The 23,554-nt window shown below is 42.3% G+C and overlaps 1 protein-coding gene across 7 annotated transcripts in view; it reads right to left on the minus strand.

Moving 5' to 3' along the window:
- Window positions 1-3,718: 3,718 nt before the first annotated feature.
- CLTRN (collectrin, amino acid transport regulator) overlaps window positions 3,719-23,554 on the minus strand; it is a 33,715-nt gene continuing 13,879 nt past the window's right edge. For all 7 annotated transcript variants that reach the window (XM_039233971.1, XM_039233970.1, XM_039233969.1 and 4 more), the window contains 3 exons: window positions 18,848-18,961; window positions 14,317-14,511; window positions 3,719-4,549 (listed from right to left, as the gene is read on the minus strand). In XM_039233971.1, coding sequence (XP_039089902.1) covers window positions 4,393-4,549; window positions 14,317-14,511; window positions 18,848-18,961 — 466 coding nt within the window. In that variant the 3' untranslated portion in view covers window positions 3,719-4,392. The remainder of the gene's footprint in view (window positions 4,550-14,316; window positions 14,512-18,847; window positions 18,962-23,554) is intronic.

Raw genomic sequence — 23,554 nt, forward strand, 5'->3', positions numbered from 1 at the left:
ATCTCATTTACTTGTTTAGTCGCACACACTGATTGAGCTCTATGTAGACTTTCAGTTCCATGAGGACAGGGATTGTGTTGGATTTTGCTCACTACTGTAGAATAAAGGAAAGAAAGAAGGAAGGGAGAAAGGAAGGAAAGAAAAGAGAGAGACAAGGTACTATGCTAAGTGATTTGAACACTGCCTCCAAGAACATTACACTTAGTGTGAAGATACAGATATGTAAAAACAAATAAAGTAAAATATAATAATAATTTTAATTAAAAAGACACATGGCCATGGTAAGGTTACAAAGCAGCGGTTAATTCTATCTGGTTAGAAGTGGTACAAAAGTGAAGTGCGTTATGAAAATGTTCATGGAGACAAGGCTATATTAGGGCTTTTGTGGGCTCTAGGCTGCTCTTGCCTTTATGATCTCCTTTCTCCGTAAAAACATATTTAACAAACTGTAGAACAACAAGATGAATATAATCATCTGGACAGTCTAGGAATATATAGCTCGGAGGTCCAGCAAATACCTCCAGGAGGAGCAAGACGTTGAAGTGACCTCTTGAAGAGTGACAGCTTGTTGAAGGACAAGCTGGAAGAGCGGCTGAAAGACAGGGAATAGTGTAGAGAGAACAGCTTGTTCGAAGGCCTGGACGTGAAAGGTTTGTTATGACTGGATGGCAGAGTTAGAGAGACAAAGAGGAGCAGGGTGAGAGATGAGAGGAAGGTGGAGGTCAAACCACAGCAGGTCCTGGTTTAAAGAGTCTGGTTTTGAGGCGCCTGGGTGGCTCAGTCAGGTAAGCATCTGACTTCGGCTCAGGTCATGGTCTCACAGTTCATGACTTTGAGTCCCGCATTGGGCTTTGTGCTGACAGGGTGAAGCCTCCTTGGGATTTTCTCTCTTTCTCTCTCTCTCTCTCTCTCAATCTCTCTCTCAATAATTAAATAAAAATAAATACACTTAAAAATAAATAAAAATAAAAAATAAAGAGTCTGGCTTTATCCTAAGGATAATAAAAAGCCATTTAAAAGCATTTATGCCATGAACAGACACTTCTCCAAAGAGGACATCCAGATGGCCAATGGACACATGAAATGATGCTCAGCGTCCCTCCTCATCAGGGAAATACAAATCAAAACCACACCGAGATAACACCTCACACCAGTCAGAGTGGCTAAAATGAGCAAATCAGAGGACTCTAGATGCTGGCGAGGATGTGGAGAAACGGACACCCTCCTACACTGTTGGTGGGAATGTAAACTGGTGCAGCCCCTCTGGAAAACAGTGTGGAGGTTCCTCAAAAAATTCACAGTAGAACTCCCCTATGACCTAGCAATAGCACTGCTAGGCGTTTACCCAAGGGATACAGGAGTGCTGATGCATAGGGGCACATGGACCCCAATGTTCATAGCAGCACTCTCAACAACAGCCAAAACATGGAAAGAGACTAAGTGTCCATCAACGGATGAATGGGTCAAGAAGATGTGGTTTATCTATACAATGGAATACTACATGGCAATGAGAAAGAATGACATCTGGCCATTTGTAGCAACGTGGATGGAACTCAAGGGTATTATGCGGAGTGAAATCAGTCAGGAAGAGAAAGACAGATACCATATGTTTTCCCTTATAAGTGGAACAGGAGAAACTTAACGGAGGACCGTGGGGAAGGAGAAGGGGAAAAATAGTTGGGGAGAGGGAGGGAGGCAAACCATGAGAGACTCTTGAACACTGAGAACAAACTGAGGGCTGATGGGGGTGGGAGAGAGGGGAAGGGGGGGTGATGGGCATGGAGGAGGCACTTGTTGGGATGAGCACTGGGTGTTATATGGAAACCAACTTGACAATAACCTATGAAAGAAAAAAAAAAGCATCTTTGTCAGGAACCGACAGTATCAGGTTTGCATTTTGGGTATTCATTCAAGCTACAGTACAGCCAACGGACTGGAGAGGGTGTGGTGGATATCCTGTGGGTTCATTAAGCCTTCTCTTCACGGCTCACATTCCCATCCTCGGCTTCTGGAAACATTGGCTTTTGAAGGCTCAAAGCTGATCCCTTCGATGGGAATTGCCCCCAGCCACAGGGAACTGCCTTTCCCAAGAGCAGACCCGCTCCCAGAGAGCACCCATGGCCATGACTGGCTAATGTGGAGATACAAAGCCCAGCCACCTTATCTGAACCAGGGACAACCTCAGCTCCTAAGCTTGTTGAAGGATTGGCTGAAGCCTCTATTGTAACCATGTTGCTGGTCACTTCTCCCTCTGCCTAATCCTACTCTATTAATTTCCTATTGCTGCATAACACATTACTGCAAACTTAGTGGCTTAAAAAACACACACACACATTTATCACCTCACAGTGTCCATGGGTTAGGAGTCTGGGCACATTTTAACTGGGTCCTCTGCTCGGACTGCAATCCAATTGTTGACCAGACTGCATTCTCATCTGGAGACTTGACTGGGGAAAAATCCACTTCCAAGCTCACTCCAGTTGTGACAGAATTCACTTCCTTGTGGTTGAAGGACTGAGGACCTCAGCTTCTGGCTGACTGTTGGTCAGAGGCTGTCTTCAGTGCTGAGAGGCCACCAACAATTCCTAGACATGGCTCACCGTTTCTTTCATGTAGGCTTTTCCAACATGGCCACTTACATAGTCAAGCCAGCAAGGAGAGTCTCTAAACATGTCTGCTAGCAAGACAGACTCAGACATGATATAAAGTAATTGCAGGAATAACATCTCATTTTTGCTGTATTCCATGCAATAGAAGCAACTCACCAGTCGCATCCTCACTCAAGGAGAGGGGTAACATGAAGGCGAGAACATTAGGACATGGCAGACATCTTAGAGTCTATTTGCCACACCTGTCTTCCTCACTTCTTAACAGGTGTATCTCCTGAGCATTCCCCAGTAAACCTTCTGCTTGCAATGACCCATCTTGGAGTCTGTATCCAGGGAGCAACACTGGGGTAGGGGAGGGAGTTAGAAACTGTTGCTGTACAATAGCTAAAACATGGAAAGAGCCTAAGTGTCCATCAATGGACGAATGGATCAAGACGATGTGGTTTATCTATACAATGGAATACTACATGGCAATGAGAAAGAATGACATCTGGCCATGTGTAGCAACATGGATGAACCTTGAGGGTGTTATGCTAAGAGAAATAAGTCAGGCAGAGAAGGACAAATATCATATGTTTGCACGTATAGGAGGATTAGGAGGAACTTAATGGAGGACCATGGGGGAGAAGAAGGGGGGAAATGGTGGGGGAAAGGGAGAAAGGCAAACTATGAGACTCTTGAATGCTGAGAACAAACTAAGGACTGATGGATGTGGGGGGGGGAGGGGGGAGATGGGCACGGAGGGGGGCACTTGTGGGGATGAGCATTGGGTGTTATATGGAAACCAACTGGACAATAAACTATTTGTAAAAAAAAAAAAAGAAACTGTTGCTGTAACATCAATTATGGATGATAGCAGTAGGAGACTGATCAGTGAATTTTCGTTCTATTCATAAATGTGTGATAACTTATTATTAGAATTTAGAAGAATCATGGCCTATCTGGAAGTGAAATGAAGTGTACTAACTGTAAGTTGTCTTCAAAGCAAGGATACACACAACAAAATATAATTCATTTCTAGGGGTGTAGAATAGATTACACATAACTAATAAAAAATAGGTTTACTAATTTCCACAGCATGAAAATAAATCTCAGACCACAGTCAGTCGCATAATTAAAAAGAAAGGATTAGCACTTTATTAAATTCACATAGAATGTACTTTTACAAATTGCAGAAATAGTCAGCAAATAGCGCTACCCTATTAGAGACTGACAGACAACAAACAAGTATTCATGTGATAACAGGATCAAATTTCACTTCATGTCTTGACACTCCTATTTTCATCCATCTCAGTTATAATCATTATTTTTAATTCTTGCTTACTTAGTCATATACAGAGTGAAATAAACAATATTCAAAAAGGATCCATTTTCAAAGATTTCTATACCATATTATAGGTATTCTCCACTGGAAAAAATATTTCTCTTTATGTCTTCAAAGTGTGAAAAGAAAAAAAAATATATATATGTAGTGGCCTGACCTTATTTCTGGAAATGCTTAACATGAATGCATTTTTTTAAACCAATAACTAAAGATACATGACTACACTTACACATTGTGTTGTCAGTGAAATATTTTGGAATATTCTGAGGAGTCAACAGCTTATGATTCCAAAGGTCTTCATGGGTATAACTGATTGCCTTTTACTTAATGCACGCTGAAAATTTCTTACAAAAGAAGAATGGTGGAACAAAATATACAATTTGCCCTTGATCATTTATAATGCTCAGCAGTTACACAGACACAGTGTTGGGTTCCTTGGGGAAGCAAAATAGCAGCCCTTCAGAGAGGGGTGAGCCGCTCATCTTCTGTCAGGAAGGCATCGTTAATGTGCCCTCCCTTGGTGTCCAGAGGGTCGCAGGGGATGCCATTCTCAATTGTGATCGTGTTTTCACACTTATCTTCACTGTCATCCACTTCAGTTGGTCCTTTGCTCATCCTAAATGCACACAGAAAGAAGGATTGGGATCTAGGAGGAGAAATCCTGGTCTTCTGTACAAACACGGAGAGCAGGGAAGGGAAGAGGAACCTTAGAATGATGAAATAATTGATGACATTTTGTATTTTCAAATAAATTTCAAAGGCCACAACGAGCTAATGAGGTGAAAAGTTGCTACCAAGATAAGAAGTCTGCATGGATGATATATACATAGTGATCAGAACAAGTGGTCTTATTTAGAATACTAAAATAAATATGCATGAATATGTATATGAGTGAATACATATTTATATGAATAAATGTGTTTGTATACAAACACAAATTGCATGAAGGAATGTGAAGAAAATGTGTGATAAATTAGCAAGTTAAAAAATTAAGCTCTAGAAGAAGAACAACAAAAATTGAATTCTAAAAAAGTAATAAATTCCTCTCACAGGATTTGACAAATAGCCTGCAAATGTTGAGTGGAAATCAAATTGAAATGAGGCATCAAGAAGCAACTCACATTCCTTTGTAGAAAAGAAGTAACTATTATAAATTGCAGGTATCACTGCTTGGCTCTACTCATTACAAAATAGGTGCATTCATTTGTAAATTGGGTGTTTGGAACTCAGAACACATTTTACTAATTACATTACAACTCAGAGCTAAAATTCCAGGTCATTCCCCGAAAAAACTCTGTATGACAATATAAATCTTTGAGTTCCTCATTCTCAGACCCTTTGTAGACTCTGCTAGCCCTACCCTTAGTATTTCCTTGGAGTGTGGAAAGCTATAGCTTTGAATTCAAAGGGTCTTCCTGTCTTTTGTGAAAGACCAAGACACTGAGCCAGTTATTCTTATTATCAGGCAGATAAGAGAAGAAAAAAGAGGTGGGTACTTCTAGATAACCACAGAGAAGGGCAGTTTCCCTGAGGTTTCTTACAAGTTAGATGCTGGGGCATCACGGAAGCATGATTTGGGGCATGATGCTCCCAGACTTGCCAGAGATGCTTTTGTTCCAGGAATCTGTGGAAACGTCAAAGGGGCAGACCCAAATGGATCACACTGCTGGAATAGTGGGTACTGCTGTGGTGACCAGGATGGACTCCCACCACTATGAAGTCCCTTAGAACCTTGGTGAGTCTCTGGTAAATGAGGAGGTGCCAAAGATGCCGCAGTGATGACTGAGGTAGAGCTTCCTAGTAGTCCTGCATGAGAGTCCATTTTAATGTGTTTTAAAGAATATGGTGGAGGAAGGGAGAGAAAAGAAAGAGCTCTTACTTACACAAGAATGACAACTAATACAGAAAGAGTAACAGAAATAGAAAACCACCCCTATAATAATAATTCACTCTGATGAGGCTCATCAATGGATATTCAACCACTGAGTAAGGGATGGTTAGGGAACAGGATATTCACATGGTCTCAATGTATCACCCCCACAAGCAATGTACTAAGTATAAAGAGATATTTGTATTTTGTCAAGGAAGAAATCTGATGAACATCCCCAACAATGAGACAAAGTGACAGTGCCTCCAGATTTAATGCACTGAGATTTTATTTATTTGTTTATTTATAAAATTCTGTATTCTGTGTTCCTACCCTGCCCCATCACCAATTTTTTTTTTTACCTGAATCTGGCAGGAGGAAGTAATCAGACAAATCCAAATTTTAAATTATTTTATAAAACAGCTGATCTGGACTCAGCACAGAGTAGACACTCAAATGATGTGCTTAGAGTTGGCTGGACAGACACATGGATAGTTGGCTAGCTAGTTAGACAGATGATCAATGGCTGGTTGGATGGATGATAAATTAATGGATGGATGGATGGATGGACTAATGCTTTAGGCAAAGTTAGACAGTAGGCCACAGTAGATCTTGAATGGGATTCACCACAGAAAGAGAAAGAAAGAAGAAGGAAGAAGAAAGAAAAGAAGAGGGAAGGAAGAACACATACACACATAATATTTCTTGTATCTCTTGTATTGTTGCTTTTCCAAATGAATGGAGGAAAACATTTGTTTTCCTACCTTAGAAAATGGTAGTATAGATTTTGTAAGAGTTTGCTGATGGTTTATTACATAACTCCAAATAGCTGAAGTTCATAAAGAAAGGTAAAGTATCACTGCAATACAGGAGATACCACTGTCATCACTTGAAAGTATTTTGCCATCGTATATGACACTATCAAGTGTCACAATTTATCAATTTAATCCATTAGGCATCACAAAAGAATGGGAAAGAACTAAAAAGAAAGATGCAAACAAATGAGGACAAGTTTGTCTTCGTTAGAGGAAAGTCTTCTCAACCAAAAAGACTCTGGGTGAAATGGCTATGGAAGTATATGTAATGGAGCTGTGTCAGTGGCAAAGTAGGTACATGCCGTGCTCTTGCGACCTTAGATCTAGTTGTTCAGAGTCTTGGCATTACCAGGCTTCACAAACTGCAACGTCAGTAACTTGATGGCTGGACACGATAAGCGGCTCAAAGGTTATGTAACAGTAATAGAGCACTTTGTCACATTTCGGAGTATGCATTGTAATAAACTGATTCCCTGCCTGTGCCTTGCTATTACTAACAATAATAAAACTGAACCATGTTTCTGGATCATTCTGATTTGATGTTCTGTTAAAAACATGAATTCTTTTTCCTGAAAAATAAAACAGTGTTAATGACTGCCACTGTTCCTGCAATGTCAGCTGGGTCATGAAGATTTTTTAGAAGGTAATGAAAATACCTGAAACTAGCTCCTAAGAGCCTTGAGAGTAGACATTTCTCATGAATCCAGAGAGAAAGGGGGCAAAAGAGAGGGCAAATAAACATCAGGTGACCCTTGGAGCTAGGGGGTGTTGAGAAGCAGGGTTTGTTCAAAATAAAGTAGTGGCAGCTAAAAGCACAGAGAATATTTCTGTCTCCCTTCAAACAGGACAGAGCTGAAGAGCCAAGGCCCAAGAATAGCGAGAAAAACAACAGAAGACAGACAAATATGATTTTGGTATATGTGCTACCAAAGCGAGCATAGACAAATATGATTTTAACACAGAATAGAATTAATTATTGGGGAATTGGGAGGGTCCTCATAATCAGTACAAATGGTTCCTGGGGAAAATATCGGTGTTACTGGAATGATTTCAGTGGGCATCGCGGTCCAGTGAGATCGATGGGCTGTGGGAAGCAGCCCGTCTGGTTTTAAATACGGTGACTACTACTTTCTAACCATGCAACTCTAGGCAGGTCACTTTGTGTCCGCCAAGCGGTAGCGATACTACTAATAATTAGTATCTATTACATGACAGAAATCAGACTAAGCACTTTGGATACATCACTTAATTCCTACTGTGATATTATACAGATTTTATTATGAGCCCTGTTTTTCAAATGAAGGAGCTAACACTCAAATAGGTAGAGCAGCTTGTCTTTGAGAATGGGACAAGACTGGTCTCACCAGGGAACTAGAACTCGATTTAATCTCCCCAGGATTCACTCAAAACACGTATGTGATTGCTACTGAGTATGTACATTTAAGAACAGCAAAAGAAAAGAATTATTAGCTATAACATTCCTGACTTTATGTACATACCTATTTTTAAAACCATTGACTTAATTAAGAGTTTACATGAATGTGAAGTTTCTGTATATGAAAATGTTGGCTGAGCCCCATCCCCTTGTGTGAAAAGCAATATCTGTAGAAATTGAAATGTATTTGTTTACTATTGGCCTTATAGGAATAGAAACAAAACTGAAGTAAATTAAGTGAATTTACTAATGATTCTGCTCAACTGTGAGCATTAGTCAGGGCTTTATGTCCTGAGTCTTTAACCTGGCTTTGTTACCAAGTACCAGACTATAATCTCCTTGTAGGCAAGGCCCATCCATGTTATCTATGTATGTATCTTCCATGATAAATACTAGAGCTCCCATAACACAGTGGAATGGTTGATAAAGGAATAACATATTTTTCACCTCTTTGGGCCTTGGCTTCTGGAGAGATGAATTTAGATCATTGTTAAGACCCTTTCCTAAGACCCTAACATTATTACAGTCTATTTACATACAGGATTCATAAAGCTTTCCTACTATGTACATGCAAGTCTGAAATCATGCTGTGACTCTCCTTTCATAGCACAGTCCCAGGTTATATAAAGTTAGGACTTTTAACTGCTTTTGGATGGTAATGCTAGTAACTTGCATCGATATGGCACTTTCCAGGATATAAAGCATTGTATGTATTCTCTGACTTTTCTTCTTATAATCATAATTATTTAAGAAAAATATTCTTATCCTCATTTTCCATATGTGAACTGCTCAAGATCGCTCAGCTAGTAAACGCCGGGGCCTGAGATTAGAACCCAAAACCAAGAGTACTGATTTAGTGCTCTTTCTGCTGAAGCACACATCGCATCAACTTCATCACCATGATCACTGTCACATCCCCATCACCATCACAACCATCGCTGTCATCATCATTGCCATCATCATAAAGCTGGCCAGAGAACTAAAACATCTGCTTGTGGGCTGGGGCGAGACACAGATCCAATACAGACGTCACCATGGAGTATATGCAGTCTGTCTTGGGCACCTGCCCACCTCCCTGGTTGCCTGAGGATTTCCTGAAAGTAAATTTTAAAAAATCTTTTCCCAGCTTTTTTTCCTCTGACAGTTCTCTCATTTCCACAAACTGCTATTCTCAACTAGATGGTAATAGAGAAGCACCTTCATCAAATTATTTCCCAAGGAGGAGGCATTTGTAATGGTGTGCTGGACCTGGCTGGCATGGGCTTGCCAGAGGTGATTGTTAAACATTCAGAAATTTCACACTTGATAGGAAAACAGCAAATGTTACAAATCAAGGTATTTTTTTTCCAGAAAGCTGGTAAACCAGTTCACCACTATTACAGTAAACAGTAACCCTAATAAGATCATTTGCCTTTTAAAATAGGTGTTAACTAATAAAATCCCAAGCAATGAGCCACTGCACTAGAAAATTTGTTTACAGTATCATGGCAATTTCTGGATGCACAAGAGATCCTTTGTCAGCATCTTTTAGTCACAGAAATGGGTTAAGCTGAGCTTGGATAATAATAATTACTGTTTATTTAGTGCATACTATATCCTAGGCACTTCACGTACATTTATCTCACCCAATCCTCATGGAAGCGCTGTGAGATATTATCTTCCTACTACAGACGGCAAAACAGTCCCATGGAAATTAGATGACTTGACCAAGGTCATTCGGCTAAAGGGTATTGCTGGTGTTTGAGTTCACCTAGTTTGGCTCCTAATGACTGCATATGAATAATGAATGTAATACTGTTATTGACCTAGGCAGAAGACTTGTCAAAGCTCTACTTGAGAAGTTTCCTCAAGAGTAAGGTTAAGTGGTAGGAAATTGAAGAAGACACAAAGAAATGGAAAAACATTCCATGCTCATGGATCAGAAGAATAAATATAGTTAAAATGTCATTACTACCCAAAGCTATCTACACATTCAATGCAATCCCAATCAAAACTGCACCAGCATTCTTCTCAAAACTAGAACAAACTATCCTAAAACTTGTATGGAACCATAAAAGACCCCAAATAGCCAAAGTAATGTTGAAGAAGAAAACCAAAACGGGAGGCATCACCATCCTAGACTTTAGCCTCTACTACAAAGCTTTCATCATCAAGACAGTATGGTATTGGCACAAAAACAGACACATAGACCAATGGAATAGAATTGAGAACTCAGAATTAGACCCAAAAATATACAGCCAACTAATCTTTGACAAAGCAGGAAAGAGTATAATGGAAAAAAGACAGCCTCTTTACCAGATGGTGCTGGGAGAACTGGATAGCAACATGCAGAAGAATGAAACTAGATCATTTTCTCACACCATACACAAAAATAAACTCAAAATGGATAAAGGACCTGAACGTGAGATAGGACACCATCAAAACCCTAGAGGAGAAAGCAGGAAACAACCTCCTTGACGTCCACCGCAGCAATTTCTTACTGGACACATCCCCAAAGGCAAGAAAATCAAGAGCAAAAATGAACTAGTGGGACCTCACCAAGATTAAAAGCTTCTGCACGGCAAAGGAAACAATCCATAAAACTAATAGGCAACCGATGGAATGGGAAAAGATAGTTGCAAATGACATATCAGATAAAGGGCTAGTATCCAAAATCTATAAGGAACTCACCGAACTCCACATATGAAAAACAAACAACCCAGTAAAGAAATGGGCAGAAGATATGAACAGACACTTCTCCAAAGAGGACATCCAGATGGCCAACAGACACATGAAACGATGCTCAGCATCCCTCCTCATCAGGGAAATACAAATCAAAACCACACTGAGATACCACCTCACGCCAGTCAGAGTAGCTAAAATGAGCAAATCAGAGAACTCTAGATGCTGGCGAGGATGTGGAGAAACGGACACCCTCCTACACTGTTGGTGGGAATGTAAACTGGTGCAGCCCCTCTGGAAAACAGTGTGGAGGTTCCTCAAAAAGTTCACAATAGAACTCCCCTATGACTCAGCAAGAGCACTGCTAGGAATTTACCCAAGGGATACAGGAGTGCTGATGCATAGGGGAACATGGACCCCAATGTTCATAGCAGCACTCTCAACAATAGCCAAACCATGGAAAGAGCCCAAGTGTCCATCAACGGACGAATGGATCAAGAAGATGTGGTATATGTATACAATGGAATACTACATGGCAATGAGAAAGAATGAACTCTGGCCATGTGTAGCAACGTGGATGGAACTCGAGGGTGTTATGCTGAGCGAAATAAGTCAGGCAGAGAAGGACAGATACCATATGTTTGCACGTATAGGAGGATTAGGAGGAACTTAACGGAGAACCGTGGGGGAGAAGAAGGGGAAAAATAGTTGGGGAGGCGGGGGAGGCAAACCATGAGAGACTCTTGAATGCTGAGAACAAACTGAGGGCTGATGGGGGTGGGGGGAGGGGAAGGGAGGAGATGGGCATGGAGGAGGGCACTTGTGGGGATGAGCACTGGGTGTTATATGGAAACCAACTTGACAATAAACTATTACAAAAATTAAAAAATTAAAAACAAAAGGGTAAGGTTAAGTGTGCATATGTCTTAGATGGCAGCGGCACTCTTCTCCACAGAAGCAAAATGGTAACTTAGATGACCCTGCAGTCTGTCCTTCTAAGTTTAAGGCTTTGTATCACACAAACCATGTTCACTAATATCCAATGTATGGATTGGATTACTGGACAAATCTTTGTCTTCCTAGGACTGAAGGCATTGGGGGCAACTCCTGCTTCTCCCATGATTAGGAAGGGCTCTCATCACAATCATCGGGGCTCTCCCCACTTCAGACTGCACCCCCTCCACACATTTAAAGCAATACTTTGCCCAAGAGAAGCCCACCATAGACTGTATCAAGCTTAAAACACAACAAATCAATTTATCTTCAGAAGGTTGTCGTAACTGTCCTGACTATATTTGCCACTTAGTGATGCTCTCCAGGTTTACGCAAGAGATTTGTCTATCTGTTTTCCTAGTTCGAACATGAACTGAATTTGCAAAGGCAGGGTTGTGACAACAGCCTCACTTCTCCCAGGCAACAGATTATGATGCTACACACCCAGTGATTATATTACCGCAGAATCCGCTCAGCAGGAAAGAGATAGCACAAGCTGGAAGCCCGGCAAATGGCAGGATAATAAAATAACAGTAAGAGCTAACACTTATTGAGTGCTCACCAGGGGCCAGGCACCACTCTAAGCACACCACTGCGTTAACTCTTTTGACCCCACCACGTTCGCCATTTTCAGTATACCTCGCTGTCACTCTAGAAGAGTTATCTATGCACAGGCAACAAAGACAGATTTAACCAACTCGACTCTAGCACCACAAACCATATTCTCCTGAGCCTGGTTTCCCTGACTCATTGCCCGTACTTCCTGATATGCAAAGAGTTCATGGATTATATACAAGAGCAGAATCTAGGAGATAAAATACTTTGAATCCTAGCAGTCTCAGAGTCCATGCTTCTAACCCCTACACTATATTGTGCTAGTGAGAAAACTGGGAACCAAGGAGATGAAGTGCATTCCCAGAAGTTATGATCCATAGAAACCAGAGGGTCACAGCATTCTAGGATTGATACAAAAGTTAAAAATACTTTTTTATTAATTTATGCTTTAATGTTTATTTATTTTTGAGAGAGAGCGAGACAGAGAGTGAGCAGGGGAGGGGCAGAGAGAGAGGAGACACAGAATCAGGAGCAGGCTCCAGACTCTGAGCTACCAGCACAGAGCCTGATGTGGGGCTCAAACTCACAAACCGTGAGATCATGACCTGAGCTGATGTCAGCTGCTTAACTGACTGAGCCACCCAGGCGCCCTAAAAACCTTAAGCATAAGTATTCAAACACTGCAAGAGAATCTTTCTTAAAATTTGAAAAAAAACTCAAAACCAAACAAATTAACAACTTGTCCCAAGACTCTCTGTGTTACACGTCATGCCAAGATGAAGAAAGTCAAGCAAGCACAACTTGATCTTAATCTCTGAGTTTAGTTTGGAGACTAGGCACAAATCTCCTTTATTCCAGAGCGCTTCACTTATCATTTGTGAAAAAAATTTACAAAGACCAACAGTTAAAAATGATTCCCTTCCGCCAGTAACTAGAGTGAGACATATGGAAAGGAATAAACCTCCAGAGAAACATTTAGTTGAACACACACTTGGCCAAACTCATCCCACGTGTCTGGGTGAGCGTCAACCCTTTTGAAAGCCAACGCCATGTCCCTGTGATTCCCACTTACCCGAATTCCTCTTCCTTGGTATCACAAGAGAAGGTGTTAGAAGATCAAATGGTGTAATGAAGAGTAAGGACTCTCTCTGGATCAGAAGTACTTGTATATAAAATTATTTTCTCCTTTCATCACACTGAGAAATCCTATCTCTTCTCCTCCTATCCCCCTACCTTATTAACTCTCTCACTTGCCTGCAATTCCGCCTTGAAGTAATCGCAATCATTTAGACAGCAAAGTTTGCATGTACCCCAGAATCCAGATAAATGAACTCGGGGAGTAGGAATCTCTATAAAGTAGTTAAGTTGGAAACTCTCAAACTAATTGAATTAGAATAACCTGGATATTCATTAAAATACACCCCCTTCACGGATTATAATTTAGAAGGTCTGCAGTAGGGCAAAGGAACCTATACTTTAAACAAGTGTTTCAGGTGATTCTGATGCAAGGTGTTGATTCAAAGGTCACTTCTAGGGCCATGGTTCCATATAATACCATAGGCACTAGGGGGACAGGCGATTGTTGAAGGGAGGGAAGTATAAAAGCGCAAAAGTATCTGGAACAAGATGGCAGCTGCAGGCATGAGGCAAGAAAAGGCAAGCCAAGCTGGGAATGCATGGAAAGAACTGTGGAACTGCTAGCATTTGGAGATAGAGGACTATTAAAGATTAACCTGCCTACCAGAGAAATCTGCTTAGCTTTGTATATCCACCTTACAGAATCATAACACAGATATTAAAATCAATTCTTGATATGAAATATTCATATGGTGTAGAACAAAGAAAAAGATAATAATGAAGGAGTGATAGTAAGGAACACTGGACTCCAAAAAGTCTCTAAACATAAGAGCATAAGTGACATTTTGTGAATCACCAATATTTTCAAAGTTTCAGATTTAAGACATTACCTTCAGCTTGGGGAAGATGCTCTCCTTATTTTCCCAATCCATGAGGAAATAGGAAAATGCTCTTTAAATCACTCCCTTTTAGTATCTTACCTTCTACGTTGCCGGATTCCTGATAAAATCAACAGCATGACTGCAACTATGACAATGCAAAAGATCACACCAAATATAATAATCCAGATGGGCACAGATGGGTCGCTGGGTGGTGCAAGAGTGGAAGGAATTTTTAAAAATTCCAGAGTCTGGTCATTCAAAAAGAAGGCACTGTTGATCCGGTTTCTATTCATTCTAGGATACAACGATGATCAAAAAGAAACAAGAGAGGAAAACAATTAGAAACAGAAGGTCCAGACCCATCTCTCCATATTTATAATTATCTCTAGAAACAGAACATCCTTGTAGCAAGAGACTTGAGGTTGACTAGACAGTTTGATGAGGGCAATCATGCTATGGTACTCTTCGTAACAGTGCTGGCTGCTACAGGAAGGCTCGTCTACTGCCCTCCACAGTTGTGAATGTCCTAGAAGTACCAGGAAGTCCGAGCTTCAAGCTCTGCCCACCATGTTTGATTTCCTGAAGTGTGTGGTGAGTACAGGAATGGAGACATGGTACAGTAGATTTGTTCAGGAAACTGCAAGTGGTTCCATATGACTCAAGTTACTGGTGCTTAAGGAGTCCAGAAATCTAGAAAATTATCACGGTAAATGAGTTACTCTTCCTGGGGAAAATCTGCATTTTTGGCGGTGGCAGCAGTTAGAGAGGGGTTGTTAGCAAAGACTTTGAATGAAACCAAATAAGTGAATTTCTTTTTTTTTTTTTAATTTTTTAATGTTTTTTATTTATTTCTAGGAGAGACAGAGAGACAGCGTGAGCAGGGGAGGGTCAGAGAGAGAGGGAGTCACAGACTGAAACAGGCTCCAGGCTCTGAGCTGGCAGTCAGCACAGAGCCCGACGTGGGGCTCGAACCCACGAACTGCGAGATCATGACCTAAGCTAAAGTCGGACGCTTAACCGACTAAGCCACCCAGGCGCCCCGAAATAAGTGAATTTCTAACTGGAATTTGCAAACTAGGTGAGATTTCTTAGAGATACTGTATGGCCTTTACTGAATTCACACTAGACAAGCTGACTTCACCTACCTCTAGAGCAACAGTGGAAAATACAAATATAATGTTAGCCTTGTGTGTGACTTAAAATTCTCTAGGAGGTGCGAATTAAGAAAAAGTAGGGGCACCTGGGTGGTAAAGCGTTGGTTGGTTAAGTGTCCGACTTCGGCTCAGGTCATGATCTCACGGTTCATGGGTTCCAGCCCTGGATCAGGCTCTGTGCTGACAGCTCAGAACCTGGAGCCTGTTTCAGATTCTGTGTCTCCCTTTCTCTCTGCCCTACTTGTGCTCTGTCTCTCTCTGTCTCTCAAAAATAAATAAATGTATAATGGGCATGGAAGAGGGCACTTGTGGGGATGATCAGTGGGTGTTATATGGAAACCAACTTGACAATAAATTATTTTTTAAAAAAAGTTGCTACAGAAAAAGAATTTTATTATTAAGCATAAAAATTTTTTTAATTTAAGAAAAGTATAAAGAAACTGGAGAAATTATTTTTTTTGAATTTTAAATAGGCTCCACAACCAATATGGGGCTTGAACTCATGATCCCGATATCAAGAGTCACATGCTCAATTGACCGAGCCAGTCAGGCACCCTGAAATTATTTTAATAAATTTTTGGCCAATATACCCAGAAAAATATAATTTCAACCTGTAATCAAAATTGAGTTGGTTCACATTTTATTTTGTACTCAATCTTTGAAATCTGATGTGCACTTTATACTTAGGGCATATCTAATCTTGGACTAGCTACATTTCAGCTGCTCAATAGCCACATTTGGTGGGTGACTACCATTCTGGACAGCTTAAGTCTTGAACCTGACAGTAATGGCTTGAGAATCTCTGCAGACTGGCATCAAGCTATTAGGAAAGACCTCCTTTAGCAAATATAAACCTATGTTGAGGCATTATTATTCATGAGTGTGAAAAAGAATCCCAGCCAGAAAATCTACAGCAGGGGATAATTCCAGTGTAGTTTTCTTTTATCAAACTATGGAAAGTTTCCTTTTTCCACAACATATTATTGGTAATCTGGGAACGCAAACCTCTCCACATTAATAATGAACCCCAGGGGCACCTGGGTGGCTCAGTCAGTTGAGCGTCCGACTCCGGCTCAGGTCATGATTTCACGGTGTGTGGGTTCGAGCCCCGCGTTGGGCTCTGTGCTGCCAGTTAGCGCAGAGCCTGGAGCCTGCTTTGGATTCTATATCTCCCTCTCTCTCTGACCGTCCCCTGATCACGCTGTCTCTCTCTCTCTCTCTCTCAGAAATAAATGAAACATTAAAAAAAATAATAAACCCCACAACTAAGGTATAGTCACCCGCCTATAGCTACCATCTCCTTGCTTTTCCTGCTACCTTTCTTTCTTGGTATTGTTCTCTTTATTTTCATACAATCCTGGTGAGACCTACGCGTTCCCTGACACAAATTCTCATTCTATTGGCCATCCTCACCCCCTAAATAGCTTCTCCTGCTAGGACCTTTGACAGAGACATTTTGTTGTGAACATAATCACCTATATCCCCCACCTTCACCCCAAACACTCACTCTTCTCCCTCGGGGTCACGGAGGCCTGCTTTAACCACAGTACCTTACTTTTGCTCACGGCCCTCGCGGGTCACAGGGAGGGCTTGAATAAAATTCCTTTTCATGTGAAATACACTGTTCCTATTTCTCATTCCCTAAGGGCTGGGTCTTAACACTACGTTTTAGGGGCAGGTGTGCAGAAACAATAGAGGTCAAACCTTCCTGCTAAAGCAGATTCAATCACTTCCCGCTGGTACAGATCCTCCATGTCTTCGCTTGAGCAAGGCAAGTGGATGACTGTTCACACAAAAACCTTTGGTATTTGATTATATACTCATTATCTTCTGCGTTAATATTTTACAGAGAACAAATAAATTCTTTCACTAGATATTTCTCCTTGGTGAAGAGCTTAAGGCATATTCCAGTAACTTGTAAATCCTTTGTTGAGGAGCGCTACTTTGTTTCACTCTTTTTCGAGAAAGAGTTTGTTTCCTGAACTCATTCTTCCAATACACCTTTGGCCAACATTAATCATTTGAGGGATGGAAAGTTCTGACATGCATAAAATACACAGTAGGTGAAGTAAAAACAAACTGCATCCTTCCTCTTCTTTGAAGTCAAGAATACATTCCAGTTTTGAAAGTTTGTTATGACCACAAGGAGAGGAGGAGACAAACTCTCAGGAAAAACTGTAAAACTTAAAACTGGGTAAAAAAATATTACTGAGGGTCTGGTGAATACACCTTGCTGGACGACTGACACCTTTTGTTTGTCTTTGGGTTATTTTTTTACCTTTTTTTTAATTTATTTTGAGAGAGAGGCAGAGAGAGAGGGAAACAGACAATCCCAAACAGGCTCCACACCGTCAGTGTGGAGCCCGCTGCAAGCAAGGCTCAAACTCCCAGAACCACAAGATCATGACCTGAGCTGAAACCAAGTGTTGGACATGTAACCAACTGAGCCACCCACGTGCCCGTCTCTGAGTTATCTTGCAAATCTGTCACTAGCAGGAAACTAACATAATGTAAATGATGTTTGTCCAAAGAAAGTCAAGTGTCTGGTGGAATATGATTGATTACTATTCTGATTCCTATATATGCATGGTTTCTTGAAGTCTCCTTTGAACTGGTTTTAACATTTTCCTAGTTCCCTCATTAATTAATGAGACTATAAAATCTTTAATGGCATTTATTTTTAATTTGTATGAGAGTCATGGTTTTACCTTGTTTGTTTTTTTTTTTTAAAGTATCTTTTAAAGGGAAAGGCTGTACATTAATTAAGGAAGGTAAGTCCATAGAGACCCAAGAAATGAGACTATTTGTCTTGGTTTTAAAAGAAAAGTCAAAGGTATGTCTGGTCCTTCAAAACACGTTACATTTATCAGTTCATTTAATCTCAACAACTCTGAGAGGTACCATAATTATTCCCATATTATAGATTATAAGAGAAAAACAAAAAGGGGAAGTAATCTGTATTTAAACAGTTAGCATGAGGTAAAACCAAAATTAAAAACCTAAGGATTTGGGCTCCAGGATCCATGTGATGCCCCATCAAATAGTGCCGTACACGGTGTTCTTAACAAAAGAAGACAGTACTTAACATTCATGGCTAAAATTTAAACCAGGGTTTCTCAGCCACAGCATGACTGACATCTGGGGTTGAACAATTCTTTGTTCTGAGGCGCTGTCCTGTGCATAACAGTATGTTTAGCAGCACCCCAACTCCTGTCTACTCAATGCTGGTAGGTACCCCCCAACACACCCCCTGCCTCAACTATGACAACAAAAATGTCTCCAGGCATTTCCAAATGTCTCCTTGGAAGCAAAATTGTCCCTGGATGAGAACCACTGGTCCAAACGGATCGCTAACACAAACTAACGAAATTAAATCTTTGACATATTAATATGGAAGTCATTGTAAGGAGAGACGGAATTCTTCAAAATCTATAAAAGCAGCAAACTAATCAACAAGTTGATTTAGCGGTGATTACCTTATGGCTGACTGTACCTCAACAGCAGGAAGGGTGTGATTTTTCGAAGGATCTGTAACCACAAACCAGAAGGACACTCGCTGGGTTACATTGCAAACTAGGACGTGTGAAATTCTGCAGATGATGGGGGGAAAATACATTATAAGCAAATAATATCTAACTCCATCAGAACATTCACTCTGGTGTTCTAACCATCTTAAAATGTGTCTTAGCTATGAATGAAGTCATGTCTACCATTATGAAGAATTATCTTATAAAGAAAAAACTAGAATAGAAAATTTCCTTTGTTTGAAAATCATACATTTAGGTATCATCCCTTAAATAAGGTTCTACCGAAATGAAAAAATAAGAAACATTACACAGTAGAGTGTTGAGGATCTTATTCTCCATCACCCATGAGTTGAGAGCCCCCAGCCCTTCACCAACACTGGGCTTCTTTCTGAACCACAGAAGCCTTTTGTACTTCCTTCCTCATCAAGCTCTTTTAAGTGTCCTCCTCATTCAGCCATCTATGTCTCAGGACTCACTCTTCATGCAATACTTGCTTGCTCTGTTGACCACATTTCCCTCCCTCTACCACTCCAGTACTGGAGCTGATTCAATAAAAGACCTCCAAACTGAAGTGCTAGAGTCAATTTACTGGCAGCCTTTGAACACTGTTTCTGCAGTTTTACCTGCTTTCCAGCTGTAAATTGAAAATGTGCCTCACTCTACTCTGTATACATAGATTACCAGTAGAAATGACACGGAAGAAATGACTTAAGTGTTCTGAATGGAGACGATCTATGTAGGAGTGTACGAATGACATAAAAGTTGAAAATTATAGGAGAGTCCACATAAATAAGCACTGCCGGTGCTAAAACATAAATCCTGAACGGCTTTCACCATTTTCAGATTGCAGAGGTGACTGACATTAGGTACTATTCTAGAAGAATGAAAAACGTATCTCCTTTACTAATAAATTGACTTCTTTTTCCTTAAAAGAGCATTTAGGTGTTGAATGCTCCAAACCCTGGAACTGGCACTGGAAGGCTGGAGGTTCCCCCACCCCCAACCCCATCCTCAGCAGCAGGGGGCGCCAGGTTCAGTCACCACATCCACGGGGCACTGACCCCGCACAAGCAGGACCCCGTTGCCCAGGGGGGCCCCACATGTGACCCCATGGGCTTTCCTTGTGCCCAGATGCCAATGGTCCCCCTAGCCCTGCGTGCTTCACGTCTCCAGAATTCGGGAACCTCCAGAAGCCTGAGAGGCCCTGACCTCACTGAGACCTGACCGCACTGCGATCATGGGCAGCTACCTGGGCAGCCACCTGGACACAGCCATGGCCACACTGCCACGCCGGGCCCGGTCCATCTGCTGCTGCCACCTGGCCAGGATCAGAGCCAAGTCCTCTCCTGGGTCTGGAGCTGGCCCGCCCCCACCCTGCCACCCCACTGGGACCATGCCAGAGGCCGGAGGGTGATGGTCCCCAAGGCCAGAAGAAGCTTTCACCGCAAGCCATCCTTCCAGATCTTCGTGGGGTTGGATTTTTCTAACAATCCCAAGAGTGTGATGAAGTGGCTGTGGAATGCCCAGACCCCGCGCGCACCTGGAGCCTGGTGACCATTGAGCTCGCTCCTGCAGAGCGCAGAGGAGGATTCTACAGGTGCCTGCCTCTCCAGGGGCCCCCGGTGCCCAGGGCCAAGGAGGCCCCACTGAGGGCCCCTGGCCGATGCAAGAAAGGAAAAAGAGGATCCACCCACCTCTTTGCTTAGACGCTCCACAGGCCAAGAGAAGGGGGCAGAGCCCGGGAGGGCAGGCCATCCTCCCCCAGGGCTGTACGGAGAGACAGAGGGTCCCTTCCTTTGTGCCCAGGCCTGAGCCTCCGAGGAAAGGCCTCTGCTCCTGGTGCAGCAGTGCCCGAGAGGACACAGACGCGGGCCTGACCTGCCGCAAGGACACAGCGACACAGCCTTGGCTGCCGAGCAGATCAGTACTCCCCAGGGCCTGGGCCTCCTGCGGCCTGATGTCCCCCTTGTCCCTAAGTCAGAGCCCGGCCACCGCCCTGCCCTGAGACTCAGACCCGCCGTTCTTCTACCCTGTAGACCCCTGTCCTACCCCCACGTGAGTCACGGACGCCCCCAGTCAGCCCTGTCCCCCACGGCTGGCAGCTCCGCCAAGCCCCCGGACTGACCCTCCTGACCCTGCAGAGCCCACACTGAAGCAGCTCTCCTTCTCCCAAACCTCTGCCCTCCTCGCACCCACCCAGCCCTCCCACCCGTACCCTGGACGCACACTGATCAGGAAGGCGGGCTTCTCCCCTGCTTCCCGTTTGTGTAGTGAAGACAAGTGTATGGTCACAGAGAATGTCATGGTCTTTCTTTCAGAGGTACGCATGTTAGGATTGCTGCTACACTGAATTCACCTTGGCCCTGTAACATCTGGGCCCCGATAAGTCTTTGTTGTCTGTTGGGTGCTGCTGTCCTCTGCGCTGTAGGGTTTCAGCAGAATTTCTGGCCTCTGTCTCCTAGGGGCCAGCAGCGCACACACGCGCGCGCACACACCGTGAAAATAAAACACTGTCTCCAGTCATTACCAAACATTCTGGGCCGGGGGGTAGGGGCTGCGGCAGGAGAAGCACTCAAAGACAACAAATGTCTGAGGGACAGTGACCTCTACTGGCAGAAACAGCCAAGTTGGGTCTCCCAATATGTGCTATTTTAAAACACAGCAAAGAGCAAGATAACAGAACAGCATGGAAGGTTTTTTTCTCTCTCGTCCCTTAAAACACAGCAAAGACCGAGATGAACAGACTGAAGTGGTACATGCTTGGCAAAACCATGTCCCCGACTTTGTAGAATGCTGTGTCGTAATGATTCAAATAGCTGGGCCTGTTAGTCATCCGAAAATGCAAATTTTTTAAAAAGAAGCTACTCATTTAAGTGCTTCAGGTTGGCAAAAATGAAAATGCTAAATAATACGAGATGCTGGGAAAGATGCAGGGAATTGGCACTGGAGGCAGTGCTCTGGGTGTGAACGGGTCCAGCCAGTCTGCGGTGGCACATGAGTGTGTCTCCTGGAGCACAGTGTGGCTACCAGAAACTGTCTTACAACACACACACACACACACACACACACACACACAGATCGGTGAGGACATTATTCCCAGCACTCTTTGTCAGAGCAGACAGCTGGTCAACCTAAATGCCCACCAGCAGGGGATGGATAAAGTAAATGTGCTATGTGCCATCAAGGGAATACTGTTCCACAAACTGAAGGAAAGAAATAGCCTAAGCATTCTCCACTCCTGGGGTACTGGGCCACATAATTTTGTGCACGGCAGGGTGTTGAGCAGCACACCCGACCTCGATCACCCACAGATCAATAGGCCCGCCTCCGTGGTGACCATCAAAATCATCTTCAGGCATTGCCAAATATCCCCCGAGGGACAAAAACCACACCCAGTTGGAAATCACTGAACTAGAGCTACATATTTTGTATGACATGTTACACGGCAGAACTACACTGGTGAATGAAAAAGATGGGGAGTGGGATATTAAGTATAGCACATGACAGTGATATAATTGAAACAAATGCAAAGGAATATTGCTGGAATAATAGGGGAGGCCAGAAAGCGGGTATGAGGTTAGGTTACCTGGATACTTTGCCTGTATTGTTCTTTCCATCTAAAGCCTCTTTAATTACTGTTCAAACATGAATTTCATGGCACTCCCCCTTCAAAGAGTGAGAGAATACACTGTAAACAAGGCAAAGTCCATTCTCCTATGGAGCTTGCTTTCTCAAGGAGTGGAGACAGAAGAGAAACAAATAAATAAATGTACACACTATAGTGTGTGGAGAAGGGCTATAGGAGAGGTGCTATAAAGAAAAATAAGGAAGGATGGATGCACACAATTCCACCAATACGACTGTAGCCCCAAGTGCTTTCCTCTGTCCCCATCACCATGAATCTACACTACCCTTACTACAAATTCAAGTTCTGTATTCAGGGTTTCCATTGGTGGCAATCACACTTCAATGTAGCACCTTAGCAAAGAGACTGAAAATACTTTGTCTACCTAATTATAAAGATTTCTAGAAGATTAAAATTGTTGAATATACTAAACTCAATGTTTTCAATGCTGACATTTACATAAAGTCCTGGGCCGAACCTCTAAAAATCAAGCTTGTATTCTGAAGTTTACTACCTGCCATTTGTTAGACTTGAGACAAGGCATTTCATTCTACATGAGTTGCTAGACTGCGCTTGACATCTTTAGTGTGTAATGAAGGTTCTAGTGACATTTTGAGTAGGGAATTCCTTATTACCTGGGACTGTCCTGAACTTGACACCACGTTGATTATCTCTCCACTCTGCACTCTAAATGCCACGACACTTTCCAGGAATCAGTGTAACCCCAAAACACACATTTCCATATCCACCTGGATATGTTGTCAGTACCCTGCCCAGTAAGACATTTATAAATCTCCTCCAAAGTATCAAGGTCCTGAAAGCCAAGGCAGGCCAAGGTCATGAAAACCAAAGGAAGATATAAAAACTGTCTGCATCACTAGAGTGATCACTACAGAGACATAGATTCTGGGACAGAAGAAGGACATTAGTCAAAAAGGGAAGTGGGTCTGAAAAATTCCATAGCTCACTAGAATTGAACCAATAGTTTCTTAACTTTGCTATGTCTATCATGGTTATTCAATATAATAACA

This window comes from Hyaena hyaena, unplaced genomic scaffold, assembly GCF_003009895.1.
Source record: "Hyaena hyaena isolate Hyena2069 unplaced genomic scaffold, ASM300989v1 scaffold_80, whole genome shotgun sequence".
NCBI classification, from domain to species: Eukaryota; Metazoa; Chordata; class Mammalia; order Carnivora; family Hyaenidae; genus Hyaena; species Hyaena hyaena.